This window comes from Nicotiana sylvestris, chromosome 4 (assembly GCF_000393655.2).
Source record: "Nicotiana sylvestris chromosome 4, ASM39365v2, whole genome shotgun sequence".
In the NCBI taxonomy this organism is placed as follows: domain Eukaryota; kingdom Viridiplantae; phylum Streptophyta; class Magnoliopsida; order Solanales; family Solanaceae; genus Nicotiana; species Nicotiana sylvestris.
Window position 1 is genome coordinate 36,399,387 of NC_091060.1, and position 21,294 is coordinate 36,420,680.

The 21,294-nt window shown below is 38.8% G+C and overlaps 1 protein-coding gene and 1 long non-coding RNA gene across 2 annotated transcripts; both read left to right on the forward strand.

The window, feature by feature from the left end:
- Positions 1 to 1,984: 1,984 nt before the first annotated feature.
- Positions 1,985 to 3,437, forward strand: LOC104246326 (uncharacterized). The gene has a single exon (XM_009802133.2). It carries the CDS (start codon positions 2,203 to 2,205, stop codon positions 3,325 to 3,327), a length of 1,125 nt encoding a protein of 374 aa, XP_009800435.1. The 5' UTR covers positions 1,985 to 2,202; the 3' UTR covers positions 3,328 to 3,437.
- A 771-nt stretch (positions 3,438 to 4,208) lies between these two features.
- Positions 4,209 to 6,334, forward strand: LOC104246327 (uncharacterized). Its single transcript, XR_715938.1, has 3 exons — positions 4,209 to 4,285; positions 4,859 to 4,909; positions 6,222 to 6,334. It is a non-coding gene; the product is annotated as an uncharacterized lncRNA (long non-coding RNA).
- Positions 6,335 to 21,294: the final 14,960 nt, after the last annotated feature.

The following is a 21,294-nucleotide window of genomic DNA, read 5'->3' on the forward strand; positions in this document are numbered from 1 at the left end:
CTTTTAGATTGTTACATCTGTAGAATCATTAGTGGTATTGATTCTTACCAACAATTTTTTTTCTTTCTCACACATTTATATTCTTAAGTATTCTCTTAGTTATTGTTTAATAATTGGGTATATTTTAATATTACACAAAAAATTGATAAAAAAATATATTATTTGAGTAGGAAAATAGTTCAAATATAATATTAAAGTATATTACCGTGGGAGTATTTTCCCCCCCTCAGTTTCGACTCTTTATGCGGTCCATTTAATATTAATTTTATTTTTTTGGTATTGGACATTATGGAGTGATAATGTATTGCCAATACGGAAGATTCTTATGAAATTAATTTTATTAAACCTTCCTACATATTTTTAGTAAGTATTTAATAGACCAAAATTTATTAATTTTAAAATCTTAAATATTAAAAATTAGCGTAGAAGGTATTGTAGTCCAAAAAATAAGTTATAATTATTGCAGTTATATCCTTTCCCTATGAGTTCTTTCGTTTAATATTTTAGGGCTACTTTGGTATATTAATATTGTGTTTATGCTTTTATAATAATATAGACTCTCTTTTTTCTAAATGGATTTGGACTACATTCTCAAGTTAAATTAGTAATAGGACATTATAATACATTTTCAAATTAAATTATTAATAGAAATTTTTAAGAAGTATATTCTAAAAGTAATAGGATTACATGACTAAAGACATTTACTTGTTCAATTTTATACGAATTAGACAGCCCGGAAGTAATTATACTAATAGAATTCCTAACGTGTAGTATTATGTCCTAAAACTGATAGGATTATGAGGCTAATATCTAGAATTTCGGTTATGTCCTTTTAATATGAGCTATAATACTTAATATTATATGGTTATTTTTGTAAACCGACAAGTTAGGTTACTTATCATGCGGACATGACATTAGCTTTGAGTCACGATGTAATTTTTAAGAATTTTTTATTTACTTACTATATTTCAAAATACATGAAAATAGAAATAAGTAAGGATAGATTAATCTCGGTATGTGCATTGTGTATGTACCCATCAATAACTATTCAATGTTGAAAATTCACGTAAATTTTACATTAAACAACGTGTTTGATTTATGATATGAAAAGTAAATAATTTTTTTTGTAAATGTTAAATGTTGATTCTATTTAAATAATTAAAGATAGAAAAAATCATGAAGATCAAACAACAAATAAAATAAAATAATCTTAAAACTAATTTTTAATTAAAATCGACATATAATGCAACTACAACTTTTATGAAGGAACTGTATTTTGTTAATATTCCTTCAATTTCTAATCTAAATAAAGAAGGTAAAATATATATACTATTATTAGATTTTAAAACGTTGAGTCAAAGTAGACTCTTGAGTTTATAATCTTTCGATTTTTTTAAATTCAAATTTTTTCAAAGCCTTTCCATACGTATTTAGACCATTCTCTCTTTAAGTTCTTCCAATACAAGATTAAATTTAATATTTTTATTCCTAGTTCAATAAGGAAATATTTAATAACTAAAAATTAGTTAATTTTAAAGCCCTAAATATTAACATGTAGTATTATGTCCTAAAACTAATAGGATTATAAGGCTAATATCTAGAATTTCGGTTATGTCCTTTTATTATGAGTTATTATATTAATATTATAAGGTTATTTTTGTAAATCGATATTGTATTCATGCTTTTATAATAATATAGATATAGATGAAAAAACTAAACCGTACAATTTGACGAACAACTTATTAATTAAATCTGTTATCCACTATTACATAGTAGTAAACAGTAATATATATATTCGCCAAGCACTTTTGGGAGTTAAAAGCACCAAAGCTCTTTTTTTTTTAAAAAAAAATAGTAGAATATTCCTACAACAATTAAAAAATATTTTAAAAAATGTTTCTATCACAAAAACTTTATTTACAAAATTTTATTTAAACTTCAAAAGATCAACAATTATGATGTATTCCTATAACAAGTTAACAACAAAAAGAAAACTTCGAATATTTTTGACTTCTGATATAATGTTATCAATTACACTACAATCATACACCTTCAAATCAAAGCTTTTAACCGTGCCTCAGATTCATCGGCTTGCTGGCCAAGTTAGTTTGAATGGAAAAAAGAAAAATATCTATTTTTTATTTTAAGATTACAAGTTATATTCCGTCGAAAAACTAACAAAAATCACCAAAGCTTGTTAAGATGAAACCAAGTTTCGCCCTTACTCTTTTCAACGCCCTTTTCGTTTCCGTTACTTTAATCATTCCCTCCGCCGCTAAACACCGCCACGTGATCAGTTTCCGATCACCGGACCTTTTTCCGAAGTCATTCACTTGGGATCCCAAATCACACAACTTCATCGTCGGCGGTACACGTCATCAGAAACTCCTTTCCATTTCCGACGCCGGCGTAACCGAAACCCTACTCTCTGACACCGATTTACCGGGAAATTCCTCGTTCCTCGGCCTTACCGTCGACCGCCGTAACAACCGCCTCCTTGCTTGCATTCACCGTATCCCTACCCCCACTTCACCTTCCCCGTTCAACGCACTCGCCGCCTACGACCTCAAATCCCGCCGCCGCATTTTCCTCACCCCGCTCCTAGACAACGACGATCAAAATCCGATCGCCACCGTAACGGAGACAATCCGCCCCGCCATCGCGAATGACGTTACCGTTGATTCCTCCGGAAACGCTTACGTCACCAATTCTGACGGCGATTTCATCTGGAAAATGAATTTTGCCGGCGAAGCTTCGATTTTATCGAGATCGGAGGTCTTCAAATCTCATCCCGTGGACGTGACCGTAGAGTATCACAAATGTGGACTAAACGGCATCGTTTATACTTCTAAAGGGTATTTACTTGCGGTCCAATCAAATACAGGCAAAATGTACAAAGTCAACGTTAATGACGGAACAGCGAAGACCGTTAATTTGGACAAGGATCTTACGGCGGCTGATGGAATGGCCGTTAGAAGTGACGGCGTGGTTGTAGTGGTGAGTCAGCACAGGCTTTATTATGTGAAGAGCGAGGATAATTGGGATGAGGGAGTAGTGTTTGACGAAATTGCCCTTGACGCGGAGGGGTTTGCATCTTCTGTTACAATTGGGGACAGGAATAGGGTGTATGTGTTATATGGGCATATTATGGAGGGTATAATGAGAAATGCTGATAGAGAAGAGTTCAGTATAGTGGAAATGGAGGAAGAGAATAAAGAGGATAATATTTGGTTGTTTGTATTGGTGGGATTTGGGTTAGTGTATTTCTTGTTTTGGAGATTCCAAATGCGTCGACTTGTCCAAAACATGGATAAAAGAATAGCTTAGGTCTTAATTTTCTTTTTGTTTTTATTTTTTCTGTTATTTTTTCCCTGTCTCATGTATTTGTTTTGGAAATATCTACATATATCTACAATTGAGGGACTTTGGCCCGGTGACGTGGCACTCTCCTAAACAAGGATTTCAAATTATCTTTTTTCTCCATTTTTTCACGTTTCTCCCACTCATTCTTTTTATTTTAATTTAATTGCAATAATTATGTAAGAGTCTAAAGTCATGTCTCTTGAAAAGGAATTTCAAAAGTCATTACTATTAATAAATAACAGTTTCTTTGCATGAGAGAACCCAACGGCCAAATCGAAGGATTTGTGGCAATTATATACCTCATCACAATGGTGAGGAATTTCTGCATCATGTATATTAAAAAGGCAACTGAAAAAGTTTTTCATATTTGGCTTTGATAATTATTTGTCATCTTCAAAGCTTTAGTCCATCTCTATGGAGTGGAGGCATCATCTCCCTTTTTTAAAGGTTCTGTTTTCCTTCCTTCATTCAAATATATGCATTTTTATTTTTCCTTTACTCACTTATCCCATTTGAATGGATCACAATTCACGGCATATGAAATCATTCTGGAAAAAAGATTTCTAAAGGAGATATAAGGATCACGTCCTTTTCACTGATATCACTATTTGCATATTCTCATTTGACATCTTACTTTCTGCATATTTCATTTCTCTCTATCTAATATCAAAAAAAATAATTCACAAAAATATTAGTGAAAGCCATGGTAATACCTTGAACTCGGCCTATCATTTTTTCTCGAGTAGGAACTGAAGAAGTAAGTACGTACTTTTGGTAATTTTTATATAGAAATCGTTGTTGCACAGATTTTACAAACATATCCTGGACATACTTGGTTATTTTTCAGGTTTAAAACAAGAGATTTGTAGCCTGAAATTTGGGTGCTAGGACAGAGGGAGATCCTTAACGTTGTAGCTTTGAGGTAGAAAGTCGTTATTTCATATATGTGTGGATGTTGGTCGGGTGTGAATTTTACATTTCCCAACTGGCCAGGTTTATTAAAATTTTCACTTTTCTTAAAACTAATGGCATTTCTATTTGTTAAGATCTTTTTCTATGGAACTCACGTGCTAACTTGTATCTTGAGTTGATGCTGAGTTTTATATAACCATTTGAATCATGCAAGATATATATTATTATGAATTTATGACTATCTATTGAAGTTAATATTAAATCTATATATATTAATTTAAAGCAGGGACCTTAGAAAGTGATGTGACATATCTTATTGATGAGGAACTGTATTTATCTATTTTCTTAGATTTTAGGGATTTTTCTTCTCTTTCCACACAATAAACTCAATTAATAAATCTAAAAGAATAATTTCCTGAAACGGTGCATTAGTTTTCTTATTTTACACATATTGTGTCTCCTCTCTTTCGTCATTATTATGTACCATTACAACTTTTTCCTGTAACGTCTCCTTTTTTCCTTCAAGCATCTTTTCAACCTTCTTCTTTGTTCTGAATTTTTTTTCTCTACTTTTTTTGGTCAGGTTTAATTATATCTCACTTTTTGTTAAGACCTACTACAACATTTTTATGTGGTAAGATCTTTTTTCCTACAGGCCTCTCACGTCTTCCCTAAATTTTGCAACCTGTTTAAAGTTAAATTTATGCACCAATCTCAAATTACTTGCGCATTCTATGCCGTTCAAACTTCGTTTTACTTTAAATTTGAAAAACAAGAAGGGACATCAATAGGCAGTAAAAGCATCAAACAAACCATGGAAACGGAGGGAGTAGATATTATCGTCGAAGGCGTCGAGTTTAGTAGAAAAAGAAAGAAGAGGAGTAAGATGCATGACTTTTGATGGAGTAAAAAGATTCGTGTCTTTTGAAGGAAAAGACAGAGCAAAGCCGGCTAACTCATATATTGATACTGAGTTTCAGATAATCATTTGAATCATGCAAGATATATTATTATGAGAGACTTGACACAAAAGGGTAAAGTTTTTGTTAAGATCATTCATTAGGAATAGGATGAGAATAGAGAAAAAGAAGGGGAGATGGAAATGCACCAGACTCCGAAATGTATATTGAATGAATGTGTGTATTATATAGAATAGTAGAACAGATTTATCATTTTTGTTATAAAGCCAAATTAGGAGAAAATTTTTCTTAGTGAGGGAGGAAGTAGCATGTTAGGGGGAGAGAAAGAAGAAAAGAAACGAAAGAGACGATAAATGAAAGGGAAAAAGAAAAGAACTAGAAATGAAAGGGAAAAAGAAAAGAAGAAAGTACGTACATTTCTTTTTCCATTGTTACCTAATCTAAACCTTTTCGATTTTTATCTTCTTCTTCTTTTTCATCTTTTACATTTTTTCCTTCTTATTTTTTTTTGGTTTACTTTCCATTTCTCTTTTTTTTTGTCGTAAATATAGGAAACTTTCAAAAAGAAAAAGAAGGTGTAGAGTGTAGATTTTACATATATATTCATATGGCCAAAAAACACGTTTATATTTTTCTTCTTCTTCTTCTTCTTCTTCTTCTTCTTCTTTTTCCTAATTAGCTTTGTTCGTTTTACCTCCCCTTATTTGAGGAATCCCACTTAAGATCTTTAATTTGTGAAGATTAAGGATCAGACAATCGTGTTTAATTTAGAGGAGTAGGAAATTGATAATCTTTTTGTGCTCAAATATCTCTAACTAGTTTGGTTATTTTCACCTTCCCTTACCTAAATTCCCCTATTCAAAGCCACTTATGAGGGGCTTTGAATCTGCAAATGCTGTTATTTTTCATTGATGCACTACGCTGGCTTTTGGGGATGCTAAAAATATCTAATTTGCTATTTCTTTTGGCAGCTTGCTCATATACCACGAGAAACTAACTACTTAGTGCTTTTTATTGATCATATAGGTAATAGTGCTTGACTTTGGAAAGTATACTCTTTATGATAATATATGAAGAGGCATGTTCCTTTTGTCAAAAGGAATGTTTTAGTTGGATTAGAAGCCAACTATAGTCGAAGATTTAATAGTATGATATGATGAAGTGGAAGAAATAAAGAAAGAAGGGAAAGAGAAAAAAATAAAGAAAATAATTACAGAAATTGCAATTTTACTAACGATGAATGACGAAAACATTAAACAATATACTATGTGTTTTTATTACTAATTGTTGTTTCTTTTACCACAAAAAGATTTGTTACCAAATGGTTGTATATGTGAAGTTATTAAGCATATATCGTTGTAGTCTTATTATCATTCTTTTTGTTGCCTTTAATTTTTTTTCGTGAAATTGAGCTAACCGTTAAAATATAAATATATTTTACAAATTCAACTTATAGAATTAAAATTATAAAAGAAGTTTGTAACGCTCGTTTATTTATCTTTATGACCACGTAGAGCGCGACAAATTCACTAGTATTTTGATAAATGACAAGTATTATTCTCCTTTTCTGTTTCCTCCGTAAGAAATAATAGATCATATATTTTGTTGTATCATGATAACGTCATGAGTGTTCCATTATGAAACTTCCATAATGGTACAAAGTCAGAGATGTTGCATATAATCATAATTAAATGAAAAGTAGTTGCTATATAATATCTTGAATTTTTAAATGCAATAATTAAATAATTCAACATATTATAAAAGCTAGTACACACAACCTTTGGATTCACGTATAAGTGCTTCTCAACATAATAGGTTCACGTATACATTTTGTAGAATATAATTAGGCTTGTACGCAAGGGAAAGAGGATCTTGGAGATAAATAGTAGATAAAAATGTTCAATCTATGATAAGTTGTACCTTAATATAAATAGTATGGGGCATATAATTGATTGACCAAAAAGTGCTTAGCTTTTCGTTAAATCAATTAATAAAGAAATGTAGGATAAATCTTGGTCAAACATAATTAACTCTAGATCTAAGCAGATTGAATATGAGAATCGAAGGAGGCCGAGCTTATATAACATTTCTTAAGATGATTAACGGACATCAAATGTAAACGATAAGCTTACATCTTTGATATATTGTTCTGTACTTGTAAGAGCAAAGAAGGAAAAGAGGAAAAATCGTTGATAATTATGAGATCTATCTTTATTGATTCAACAATGATGATTACAAAGAGTTGTGACCAAAATCTGGGCCTTTGCTTTGTTGTTGGAGGTCCCCTCCTGTTCTCATCTTTGATACAATGTTCCTTTCTTTTTCTTGGATGGAACCCCCTTCTCTTGCCTTCTTCTCTAGTCTTTCATACTTCTGCTTTTGCAAGAATTCGTTGTGAACATTACCTTTTTTCCTTCACCGTTCTTGTTTATTTCGATCAAGGAAGACAAATGGCTAGTGCTCCTTCCCAATCTAATAGAGCTGTTGGTGCTCCAGTGCTGTAAAGTGACGTATCCCTATTCGAAGAAAGAGTGGAGGTGGTGGAAGACGTAGGATTTCCGATGGTGGATGAGGTAGTTCATCGTTCGGGGAAGAGGAAGACCGATTTTAACAGCCCTTCTGGAGATGAACCGAAACCCGTTCCTTCCACTATGGATGAGGCGGCGATCACAACGCTCAAACCTAAGTGGGGAGTCCCTACTCATATCGAAATAGTGTCGCCAGGGAAGGATATTGTGCATTTGCATCGCTCGGGATACTGTGCGTTTTACGCGTACCCCTTTATTATCGGGTACACGCTTCCCCTCTATTCTCTGGTGGTGGACTTCTGCCACTTCTATGAAGTGTGCCGGGCTCACCTTTCTCAGGATGCGTACAAGCTCTTTCTTATGCTTATCAAGTACGCGGAGCTAGCCGGCCGAGGAATTTCCCTAGGGCACATGCTCCACATCATTGCCCCTCATTTTCTTCGGGGTACTATGATCCATATGCGCCATCAAGAAACCAATAGTTTGGTGGTGAAGATGGACGATAAGGCCAATCGACGCTTTTGGGAAAGCTACTTCTATGTAGGGATAGAGCACCTTGTGGCGAACTCGGCAGGGTTTCCAGATACGTGGAACTTTGCTCGTGAGTTTTCCTTTACTTTGTGATTTTTCTTAAGACGATCGTCGATCGTATTCCTTTAAGAGACATCGCTGAGGACTTGTTTTTGCTTTTGCAGCCGAGAGACTACCTCCCCCGCTAGTTGCCGATATCCACGAGTGGGAGAGCGCAATTCTGCCCCACACGGTGGAAATTCGAGAGTGGGCGCCCTTCCATGAGAAGTTTGGGCGCAAGCCTCTTACTTGTGAGTTGGCTTGTTGTAGTTTTGATTCGTTCCCTACTTCATAGTTTCTTTAACTTTGTCATTATATGATCTAATCCCTCCTTGTTGACAGGTCGAAGAGGGGTGAGGAGGACGAGGGCTCCTCCACTCGCCTTCCGCCAACCGATACCTTCTGCATGGCCAACGCCAAGAGTTACTGCAGGTGGGGGCGTGGGGAGCCTAACTGCTCGTCAGACCGCACCTGCGGTAGAAGCCGTATGCTTGGAGGTTGTTTCTCAACAGGAGACTTCAACCCCCGCAGTTCACTCAACGGGGGAATCTTCCCGTGTTGGTAGTGGCAAGACCCCATCGAAGAGACAAAGGGTACTATTAGAAGGGGCTTCTCCAGCCAAAACATCCTCGAGAGGTGACCTTGCCCCAGCGGTGCCCGACAATGGAAGTGGTGCCAACCCGGCCATGGAGACGACACCCATTGCAAGCGTTAAAGAGGATAAAGTGGAGGAGAGATGGAGTTTCGAGGTCGCCGTTGGTGTTTCGGGCGGCCCTTCAACATTTCGGCAGAACCGCGCCCCTTCTTCGGCCAATGAGAGGGGGAAGGGCGTCATGGTTGAGGATTATGAATATGAGTCCGACATTGATCCTGAGGACATGAGGATGTTCGAGGAGGGATTTACCCGAACTATAGTAAGAGCGAGAGGCCCTTCCTGAATACTCGAAATTCCGTGGATCTCAACCTGCTACAAGACACGGTGGATTTTGTGCCGCAGTTCGATCTTTTATGCTCCGCCGCTGAAAGTGGAGCTCTTCAGGATGTCAGCGACTCCGAGTTGTCATGCGACGTGGCCACGATGGTCCTAAGGGTGAGTTCTTTTTTGTTTTCTTTGCTTAGTGACCTTTGTCTTTACTGACTCCTTTCTTCCCCCTCTTCTTTTTCTTCCATTTTCTTTTTTTTAGACTTACATGCTGGAGGTCAAGAGTGCTCGTAGGGCCGAGATGCGGGCCGAGATTTTTTTGAAGATAGCCAAGAAGTATCGACGGTACCGTAACAGATGCCAGTGAGATGCACGAGCAGCTTAGAGCGGGAACCAATACCCAGTCTATCAGGGAGGAGTTGGAGAAAAAAGATTAGGAACTGAATGCGGTCTATCCGCAAATGCAGTGAGCTTGAGGAGCTGCTTCATGCAAAGGACGAAGAGCTTGAGGTAGAATAGGGGGTTGCCGTGGAGTGCGAGGACCTTCAGGCGAAGGTTCTATCTTTACAAGCTGAGCTTGAGGAAAATACTGCTAAGGTCGACTCTCTGAGTGCAGAATGGACGGAGAAGGTGGCCGAGTGTGATGACCCAAAAGGTTATCACTTGTTTTTCAAATAAATTCTGCATCCCAAAGCCTTAAAAAACTCTTTCAGCATCACCTCAATTTGCGTGCACAGTCCGGGCACGTAGCCGGAAAGCTATTATGTGAAAATCTGTGAAAATGTTGAAATTTTAACTTAAAATGCATTTTAGTTGACTACGGTCAACATTTTGGGTAAACAGATCCGGACTCATGATTTGACGGTCCCGGAGGGTCCGTGAAAAAATATGGGACTTGGGCGTATGTCTGAAATCAAATTCCGAGGTCCAAAGCCCGAGAAATGAATTTTTAAAGAAAATTATTTTTCTGGAAATTTCTATGAGTTTTGTAAATGAAATGCATTTAGAATTTGAAAGTATCGGACCCGTATTATGGTTCTGGAGCCCGGTACAAGTCTTATATGTGAAATAAGATGAGTTTGTGAAGTTTAGTAAGAAATAGAAGTCATTTGAAGTGATTCGGGCCCGTAGTTGTGAAAATTTCCTACTTTGAAAGTTTTGAGATTTTTCTTAGATTTCTATGCTAAATTCGTTGTTTAAGAGGTTATTTTGGCAATTTGATCACACGGATAAGTTCATATGATGTTTTTGAGTTAGTACGTATGTTTGGTTTGGAGCTCCGAGGGCTCAGGTGAATTTCGGATGGGTGATCGCGGCGAACTCAACCTTACGCAACGGTAGGAGGAGCGGGCGCTAATACTTTTACCCGAATAGTGGTATCGGGGTCAATTTCCACAGGGAGCTTGGAATGGAGTTGCGTATTTGTTTAGACTAGGAATGCGTGTTTGCTCCTAATTGTACTTCTACCATTTTTTGGGTTTTTGTTTTATCACTACTATTATCAACTATAAGTTTAAGCTAATTTATGCTAAAAGGGTATGTTCTAAGTTGTGATTAACATTGAGAAAGGTACTAGGGTCGTGGCATCACCTAGGTGGTTAACTAACGGGTAAAGGTTACTAATAATAGATTGACATATTTGGGATCAATGTTATAATCGTGCACATTTGTACTCACTCTCACACCTCTCGGTAGAGAGAGCAATTTTGCCCAATTGACCTCAGTGCACTTGTGTCATCCACTATCACCGCCGTGACAATGTCAACAAACGAGCACACCTCAGTGCTATTCGGTTGCCTCATAGATTTACATATATGGAACACCACCTTTTCATCACCAACACGGAAGGTCAACTCTCCCACCTCGACATCTACCAAAGCCTTCCCAGTAGCTAGGAAAGGTCTTCCAAGGATAATTGGAACCTCAAAATCCACCTCACAATCCAATATAACGAAATCGGCCGGCAATATGAACTTATCAACACGAACAAGGACGTCATCAATAATCCCCAAAGGTCGCTTCATTGACCGGTCCGCCATTTGAAGCCTCATAGAAGTTGGACGAGGTTGTCTGATTCCCAAGGTCTTGAAGACCGAATATGGCATTAAATTGATACTTGCCCCCAAGTCACAAAGGGCTTTTGCAAAGTCGGCACTTCCAATGGTACATGGGATAGTGAATGCACCGGGGTCCTCAAGTTTCGGAGCCATCGAATGTACAATTGCGCTCACTTGATGGGTCATCTTGATTGTCTCACACTCCATTTATCTCTTTTTTGTAACCAAATCTTTCATGAACTTTGCGTATCCCGGCATTTGCTCGAGTGCCTCCACCAAAGGCACGTTGATAGTCAAACTCTTCATCATCTCAATGAATTTCTTAAATTGGTTGTCACCCTTTTGCTTGGCCAACCGTTGAGGATAGGGCAGAGGAGGTCGAGGTAAGGGTGCTCGAGCTTTGGGCACCACCGGCTCGGGCATATCAATCACGTGTTCCCTAGATGGGTTCACGACCTCATGTGTTTCTTCCTCAACCTCATGAACATCAATCCGCACATCATCTCTCACACTTGGTTCAACTACATCTTCAACCACCAAAGGTATTTCATTATCTCGTAACTCATCTTCATCCACCGTAACTTGGTTTCCTCTTGAGGCATGCACATTACCGCCTCTTCCACTTCGCGTTGTCACTGCCATCACATGATTATTGTGCCCACCCTTGGGGTTTACTACCGTATCACTTGGTAGAGCACCCTTTGGGCGAGTATTTAAAGACTGAGAGATTTGGCCTAATTGCACTTCCAAGTTCCGGATAGATGTGTTATGCGAAGCTAATTGGGCCTCGGAATCTTGGTTCTTTTTCATCATTTGCTCGAACATGCTTTCAATTCTCCCCATCTCGCTTCTGGACGAACTCGGACCTTGAGAAGGAAAGGGGGATGGATTGTTCAGTTGTTGGTACATGGGGGACCTTTGAAAACCTTGCCCCCAGTTGCATTGGTTCCCGCCATTGTTCCACCCTCCTTGATTGTTGTTGTTGCCCCAATTATTGTTATTACCATGCCAATTTCCTTGGTTGCCTTGATTACCCCAATTGTTATTTTGGTTGTTGTTATTCCAATTACCTCCACCTTGTTGTTGATTGCCCCAATTACCTTGAGGACGCCATTGTTGGTTTGAAGAGTTACCTCTATTTCCTTGATAGTTGTTGACATATTGGACCTCTTCGCTTTGATCATCATAGCACTCATTTGAATAACCACCACCATCATTGTTGTTGTCATATTGTTCACAATTAGCTTGAGGTTGTTGTCCTCTTTGCCTATTTTTCAACATAGAAACACCTTCCATTGCGTTGATTTGGCGCGGGTTTTGGACTTGTTGCAATTGCGCCTTTGCCTATTGATTCATAGTTGTTGTAAGTTCGGCGATAGCTTGGCCATGATCGTGCAACTCCTTGTGCAAATGGATGACCGTGGGGTCACCTTGGGGCACGTTTGCTCGGCTTTGCCATGCCGAAGAGGTGTCGACCATTTCATCAAGTACATCACATGCCTCTTGGTAAGAAAGTTTCATAAAGTTCTCTTCGGCCAATTGGTTCACGATGCATTGATTTGTGGTGTTGATGCCCCGATAAAAGGTTTGTTGAATCATAGCCTCGGTCATATCGTTATTAGGACACTCTTTCACCATTGTTCTATATCTTTCCCATATCTCATGCAAAGGTTCCGTTGGCTCTTGCTTGAAAGATAGAATTTCATCCCGAAGAGCTGCCATATGACTTGGAGAGAAGAACTTGGCGATAAATTTGTCTGCCAATTCCTCCCATGTTGTAATAGAATGATTGGGGAGCCTTTCTAACCAATCCAATGCTTTACCCCGAAGAGAAAACGGGAAAAGCCTCAATCTCAATGCTTCCTCGGACACGTTTGTCTGCTTGCTACCCCAACATGTATCCACGAACCCCTTCAAGTGCTTGTAGGCATTTTGATCGGAGGCACCCGTGAAATAACCTCTTTGCTCGAGCAAGGTCAACATAACATTTGTGATTTGAAAGTTCCCCGCCCAGATTCGGGGAAGAACAATAGCACTGGCGTATCCTTGATTTGGTAAAACTCTGGGAGCCACTCTCGGTGGTGCCGGAGGAGGGTCTGGAATGTTGTTATTCTCATTTGCATTTATATTGACATGTCGGCCTCTCCGTGGAAGTTGAGGTAAGACCTCATCTTGTTCTAGATCCTCTACCTCCTCCCCCGCAATCACATTACCGAGAGGGTCATTTGCATTAAGAGCCATTGTACCTTATTGATCGACACAAACAAAACTAGTAAACAAGAAGGAAATAGAAGCAAAACACAATTCTAGCTACACAAATAGTCAACACCGTAAGCTCCCCGGCAACGGCGCCAAAAAGTTGATCGCGGCGAACTCAACCTTACGTAACGGAAGGAGGAGCGGGCGCTAATACTTTTACCCGAATAGTGGTATCAGGGTCAATTTCCACAGGGAGCTTGGAATGGAGTTGCGTATTTGTTTAGACTAGGAATGCGTGTTTGCTCCTACTTGTACTTCTACCATTTTTTGGGTTTTTATTTTATCACTACTATTATCAACTACAAGTTTAAGCTAATTTATGCTAAAAGGGTATGTTCTAAGTTGTGATTAATATAGAGAAAGGCGCTAGGGTCGTGGCATCACCTAGGTGGTTAACTAACGGGTAGAGGTTACTAATAATAGATTGACATATTTGGGATCAATGTTATAACCGTGCACATTTGTACTCACTCTCACACCTCTCGGTAGAGAGAGCGATTTTGCCCAATTGACTCTCTCGAGATCAATTGGGTAGGCCAATTAGACCAAAGCAACTAGGGTTCAAGTAGGGTGATTACTCTCTCGAGGTTTAACCCGTTAATTGGGACTACCATTTCTCATGGATCCACCCCAATCCCTTGTTGGGTCAATTCTGGGGTCATAGACTCTCTTTCTCAAGAAAGGTCAAGACCCACTAAGCTAGAATCAATGTTTACAACCATCAATCCTTAATTAAACCATAAAATTAACCCAAATAATAAACACCCAATATCAATCTATCAGTAAGAAGCAACACCCATTAATTACCCACACTAGGGTTGAGCCACAACCCTAGCTAATGGGTTTAGCTAGACATAATTAAAGCAGAAAATGAAGAAATAGAAGATGAAACAACCATATTAATTAATTGCTAATGCTAAACTACAATAATCTATGATGAAACTAAGCTAAAAATGCCCAAGATAGGCCAAAACATAAGTCTCACGAGTGCAGCAGCTGTCAGTTGTACAAAACTTGACCTAAAAATGGTAAAATGTTCTATTTATAGTAGGCTGGAAAAACTGGACAAAAGTGCTCGTGCGGGGTTAGTGCGGACCGCACAAAGATGGCAGGCCGCCGCACTGGGTTGCTTGACCTCTGAATCTTGCTCTCTAAAACTGGTGATGCGGACCGCACAAAGTTGGGGTGCGGCCGCATGAAAACTGGCGCGGACCACACAAAGTTGTTGTGCGACCGCATGAAAGGTTTTGCAGCTTCTCTGAACTTCAGTGATGCGGGCCGCGTGACCATAGAGTGCGGCCGCATGGGGGGAGCGCGGGCCACATGAAGTTGAACGCGGCCGCGTGGTTTGCTTCTGGAATATAATACTCTCTGAACTTATTGGACGCGACCGCATAGCAAAATTGTGCGGCCGCATGAGTGAGACGCGAGCCGCATGAATTTGGACGCGGCCGCATGGGGCATGGCTTGTAAGTTCACAGTCTCTGAACTTCTATGGTGCGGCCGCATGATATGATGGTGCAGTCCGCACCAAGTTCTGAATGTCTTCACTCTACAGATCTTTGGTACTTGAGCAGGTTTCACTCCAATTTGAGCCGATCTTTGACGACTTGTCACTTTATAGCTCAAACCTGCAATCAAGCGCATTCTGTAAGATTTTTTTTTTGACTATTTTGTAGCAATTTACACTCAAAGCGCAGGCAAGTATGAGTATAAAACATGTTAAAATCCTACTTATCAATGGGTTTCGGAAAGTTTTGAACTCATAAAAAGTTGTAGGTTTTAGCTGTTCAGTGCCCAGGGATTTTTTTCTTTGCATTCGCGTGGTCCCACTCGCAAACTCATAAGGCAAATTTCCCAGTGCCAAATTTCTTCTTCGCGAACGCGAATCCTGAGATGCGAACGTGAGGCTGAGGAGGGAATACCCTTCGTGAACACGTCCAAGCACTCGCGAACGCGTAAGGCTAAAGGCCTAGGGGAGCGTTCACATTTTGTTCTACGCGGATGTGGCCACTGGCCCGCGAACGCGAAGGCTCGAGGGGTAAAAGCTTCACGAACGTGAAGGTCATTGAGACCTAACTCATCGCGAACGCGACAGGCCTATCGTGAATGCGATGAAGGCCTGTCCAGTAATTTTAAAATAGAAGCAAAACAGGACTTAATCAAAATTTCATAATTTCTTCTTCCAAACTCCAAATTGGGAGATTTTTGAAAGAGGATTTCACCACCAATCCATAGGTATGTAATCTTAGACTCAGTTTCTTCAATTTCCATTAACACCCATTATAGTTCTAGGCTTAAATCATATTTTTAAGGGTAGAAAATTAGGGATTTGGGTAGAGTTAGGGCTTTTTGTATAATTGTGATTTACACCTCGTTTTGGGGTCGAATTTTGGAACTAATTATATATTCGGGCTCGTGGGTGAATGGGTGATCGGGTTTTGGTCCAAACCTCGTATTTTGACCAAGCGGGCCCGGGGTTAATTTTTGACTTTTTGGGAAGAATGATGGGAAAACTATAATTAAGCATTGTAATTGGATTGTTTAGCGTTTATTGATGTTATTAAATCGATTATGTCTAGATACAATTGATTTGGATCCGAATTCAAAAGGAAAAACGGTGTTTGAGGCTTGAGTTGGCCGTGGAAGTTTGAGGTAAGTGTTTGGTCTAACCTTAGCTTGAGGGTTTAGGAGTTGTGTCCTATTTGCTACTTGTTTCTTGTTGAGTACGATGTATAGGCATGGTAACGAGTATCTATACGTTGGTGTCGAGCATGACCGTGAGTCTTAAATTGTAATTTATTGTGTTCTTAAAATACTACGGATGCTTAAGTTGATGATTCTCGGTATTGAGAAAGGATTATGATTATTCTCGTGGAAATTACTTATGACTGAGTATTGGTGTTAGCTGAGGTAAATAGATGTTGGAACAAGTTTGGTTATAGCTGTTTTTCCCTTGCCGGGACGTAGTTACTTATACTGTCGATTCTCTTGCCGGGATAGTGTAGTTCTTTATTGATCCCTTGCTGGGACTCTTGTTATGATTGTTGTTGATGGTATATGTGGATCGGGTTGCGTGCCGCAACAATGATATATTTGGATCGGGTTGCGCGCCGCAACAATATTATATGTGGATCGGGTTGCACGCTGCAACAATGATATATTTGGATCGGGTTGCACGCCGCAACAGTGATAAATGATATGGATTTGGTTGCACGCCGCAACAGTGTTGTTATGTGTTGGGATCGGGTTGCGCGCCACAACAATTGATGATATAAAGTGCCTATAGATTGGTTACAAGTTCCTTATCGTTTTGTTGTAAATACTAAGTTGTCCTTATGCCTTTTTCTTGATTTACTGTTGATATTGATATACCCCCACAATATGTACCCCCCTCCCATCTGTACTTGTTTATTCCTATTTTATTTTTTGATATATATTATATAACTACACAGGTTTATTTGGTAGTCTGGTCCTAGCCTTGTCACTACTTCGCCGAGGTTAGGCTAGGCACTTACTAGCACATGGGATCTGTTGTGTTGATGCTACACTCTGCACTATGTGCAGATCCCGGAGCAGCTCTTGGACCATAGCATTTGGGTGGCTTCCTTCAGTCCAGCTAGAGATCCCGAGGTAGTCCTGCAGGCGTCTGCATGCTCGACATTCTCTTCTATCTTATTATGTATTCTATTTTCATTGTTTCCAAGACAGATTGTACTTTCTTTTCGGACTTTTATTGTAGTAATCATAGACAGTTCATGATATTGTGATACCGGATTCCGGGTAGAGACTTATGTTGGCATTGTCATACTGGCTTTGGTTATTTTATCAAACTAAGTCTTCCACTTGATTTTAATTATCGTTAATATTTCAATATTGATTACCTGTTAATTCAAATTGTTAAAAAGGGATAAAATGAAAGAGTTAGTGATTCTTTATTTCACGGCTTGCCTAGCTTCTACGAGTAGGCGCCATCACGACTCCCGAGGGTGGAAAAATCTGGGTCGTAACACCGAGGTAGAACAGAAAGTGGCCAAGATGGAGAGAGATGAGAATGATCGAGTGTCAGCTTTGGTGAGGGCAGCGACACTGGAGGATATTATCCGCGTCCTCAAGTCTGAGCAGGAATCTGAGAGGGCGACGACCATGCTAAGGGAGGCACGACTTGAGGAGTGAATTGGTGAACTTGATTGGGATGCTTCGATCTTGGGAGATCGAGTTGAGGCTCTTGAAGCTGAGAAGGCGCAGTTACTGGCTCAAGTTCCCCCTCAAGAGTCTGCTTCAGCCACTGTTCCCCGCCGCCTATATGAGCTATGGGTCCATGCCGAGGCCCAACGTGATATATACAAGGGCTTATAAGAGGCGGGGACTGTTCTAGAGGTCGCCTTTAAAGATGTTCGGGCGAAGGCGCATGAGGTTCGTGCTGGCCGCGGTTATGACCCTGCGACGCCGAAGGCTGGTAAGGGCATTGATGTTGAGGATGGACTCCCTTCTGATGATGATGATGTTGTTAGGGAGAACGGAGATGGGGATGATGACGAGTGAAACTATTGCTGCAACCTTTGTACTTAGTTTTTTGTTGTTGTTTATTTTCATATTTTTCCTAAGGGTCTGTTTGGGCCTTTTGTAAGGTGCGACTGTTGCGCAAGTATATTTGAATGACATAGTTGCTTCGCCTTCTCTTGTGTATCTGTTGATTTTCTTTTTTCTCCCCCTGTTTGTTATATATTTTTTTGCGTAGATCTTCGGATTTCTTTGTGATGAGTCCCTGATCTTTCTAATTGGGAATTTGACGTTGCCTGAATCGAGTAGGATCTCGTCGTGTGAATCCAATCGAAGTCACTTTGGATCTGCAAGTTCGGGCGAGGTTGGCTTTGGGTTTGCCAACTTGGGTGGAATCAACCTTAATTCAAACGAAGTCGAATTGAGACTCACTATCTCAGGCGAAGTCAGTTTCAACTTATATATTTGAGGGATCGTATTCAGACTTACCAATTTAGACGAAGTCAATTTTTCCATAAGCATTCAAGCGAAGTCAAACTCGGAGTTGCTATCTTGGGCAAAAGTTTGACTTATTCGAACGAGGTCAAACTTAGAGTCGCCACCTTGGGCGAAGTCAATTTCTGACGTATATATTCGAACGAGGTCGAACTTGAAGTTGCCATCTTGGGCGAAGTCAATTTCTGGTTTATACATTCGAACGAGGTTGAACTTGGAGTCGCCATCTTGGGCGGAGTCAATTTCTAACTTATACATTCGAACGAGGTCGAACTTGGAGCCGCCATCTCTGGCGAAGTCAATTTCTGACTTATACATTCGAACAAGGTCGAATCTTGGATCTGTGGATTCGAGTAGACAAATTTTTACTTTTACTCGGCGATGGTCGGTGTCCATAAAGATGTGAATTTGAGAGATCGAAATTGTAATCTGTTGTAAATTCGAGCGAGGTCGAAATTTTCTTTTATTTGACGGTGGTCGATGACCGTAAGGTTTTAACTCAAGTGAGATCGAATTGTAACCTATTTGACGATGGCCGGTGGCCGTAAAGGTATTAATTCGAACGAGGTCAAATTATAACCCATTTTACGATGGCCGGTGGCCGTAAAGATGTTAATTCGAATGAGGTCGAATTATAACCATTTGACAGTGGCCGCTGGCGGAAAAGGTGTTAGTTCGAGCGAAGCCGAATTGTAACCCATTCAATGGTGGCCGGTGGCCGTACAGGTGTTAATTTGAGCGAGGTCGAATTGTAACCCATTTGATGATGGTCGGTGGCCGTAAAGGTGTTAAATCAATTAATAAAGAAACAGAGGATAAATCTTAAGCCAAACATAATTAACTCTAGATCGAAGCAGATTGAATATGAGAATCGAAGGAGGCCGAGCTTATATAACATTTCTTAAGATCATTAACAGACATCAAACGTAAATAATAAGCTTACATCTTTGATATATTGTTTCGTACTTGTAAGAGCAAAGAAGGAAAAGAGGGAAAGTCGTTGATAACTATGAGATCTATCTTATTGATTCAACAATGATGATTACAAAGGGTTGTGACCAAAATCTGGGCCTTTGCTTTGTTGTTGGAGGTCCCCTCCTGTTCTCAGCTTTGATACATCGTTCCTCTCTTTTTCTTGGATAGGAACCCCATTCTCTTGCCTTCTTCTCTCATATATATGTTTCCAATCTTCCCCTTTATCCAACGGTCTTTAACCAGCGTACTTTCTCATGACTATTCTCTTCCTTACTCGCCCAAGTATTACGACATATGTTCTACCGTGTAAGCCTTCTGATGGCTCGATCTCGGCAGTGGCCGAGATACTCGTCGCTATTACGCCTTGTGGGTACGACTATGGCTTGGTCGACCCTTATTATTCCTTTTAGTGATAATCCACTTTGACCCATACAATAATTAATCAAAGTTAGTGTAAAAAATGAATGAAAAGCTCAGGTAAAGTTAGAAATGGCTACTTCTAAATTATCGAAAGAGTAAAGAACGAATGAAAAGTTGAAAGAGCAACATATATCTCGCCATTATTATCAGAAGTTCATGTAGTTAAAGACCTAAATCCTAATTCCCGTCATTCATCTAAATTTCCGGGGGGCGGGGTCAAGGAAGGATGCCTTAATTTGTTTGGAACTCCTTGTATAAATAACCAACATGTAAAGCATAAAAATAAGAAAAATCAAATAATTAAATGTATCTTATTCTAAATGATCAAACATTAACCACCAAAGTTTGTGGTGGAGTAACCAGTAAGTAAGTGTTCCTCCATCTTTAACCGAAGTTTTATGGTTCGACCCCTAGTATGAAGTCGTCTTTGGGTAGAGAGCGCTTTATAACCTGCAAAGTGGGACTTTCCTGACATGAATCTGGATTAGTCTCCGGGCCTCAAAGTTGGAATGTACCGGACACTTTATGGAAATAAAAAAAAAGATGATCACATTATGGACACATGATATAATCTTGATGAAAAGAAAAGTCGCTTTGATTGAAAGGATCAAGCTTGTTATGGCATGGAGATGGATCAGAAGGTGGCACTGGTCCTCTTGGAAGCTGGTTTTGAAGCAAACTCTGATAATTCTTCTCTTGTATATATCTTATGCTTTCAACTTTAGAAGACATTGATGTAAGTAGAAGAAGAAGAAGAAAAAAAAAACCCAAAGCCCTTAGATTAAATCTCTCACAAACTGACATTTTCTTTGCTCCTTTTATCTTCTAGTTCTTTCACCTTCTGTATGTCTTGAATGGGAAAATTAAACAATTTTAAGAATGTGTTGAAGTTTATATTATTCCATATGAGAAAGGATTCATGGGGCTTGTGCAGACAAAGAGGAAAAATTTCACTGCCGTTTGTTTGACTAATACTCCTTCCATCACAATGTATGCAGCAGTGTTTGACTGATCCGAGTTTTATAATAATAATAATAATAATAATAATAATAATAATAATAATAATAATAATAAAATAAAATTAAAAAAACAATTTATAAAACTTGTGATCCGAAACAAATTATAAATATTTGTGTGGTTATAAATCATTTCATTAAGAATAAAAGAAGAATTATAAGTTAAACATATTTCTAACTAATAAAGTATGATATTTTTTGAGACAAGTAAAAAGGAAATATGTAACATAAATTAAGACATACAGTATTATATAAACCCTAAAGCATTTTAATACTATATAATAGAAAATTTATGGCCAATCTAGATTTTGGACCACGTTGAAATTGTTAGTGTAGTAATCGTAAGTTGAATGG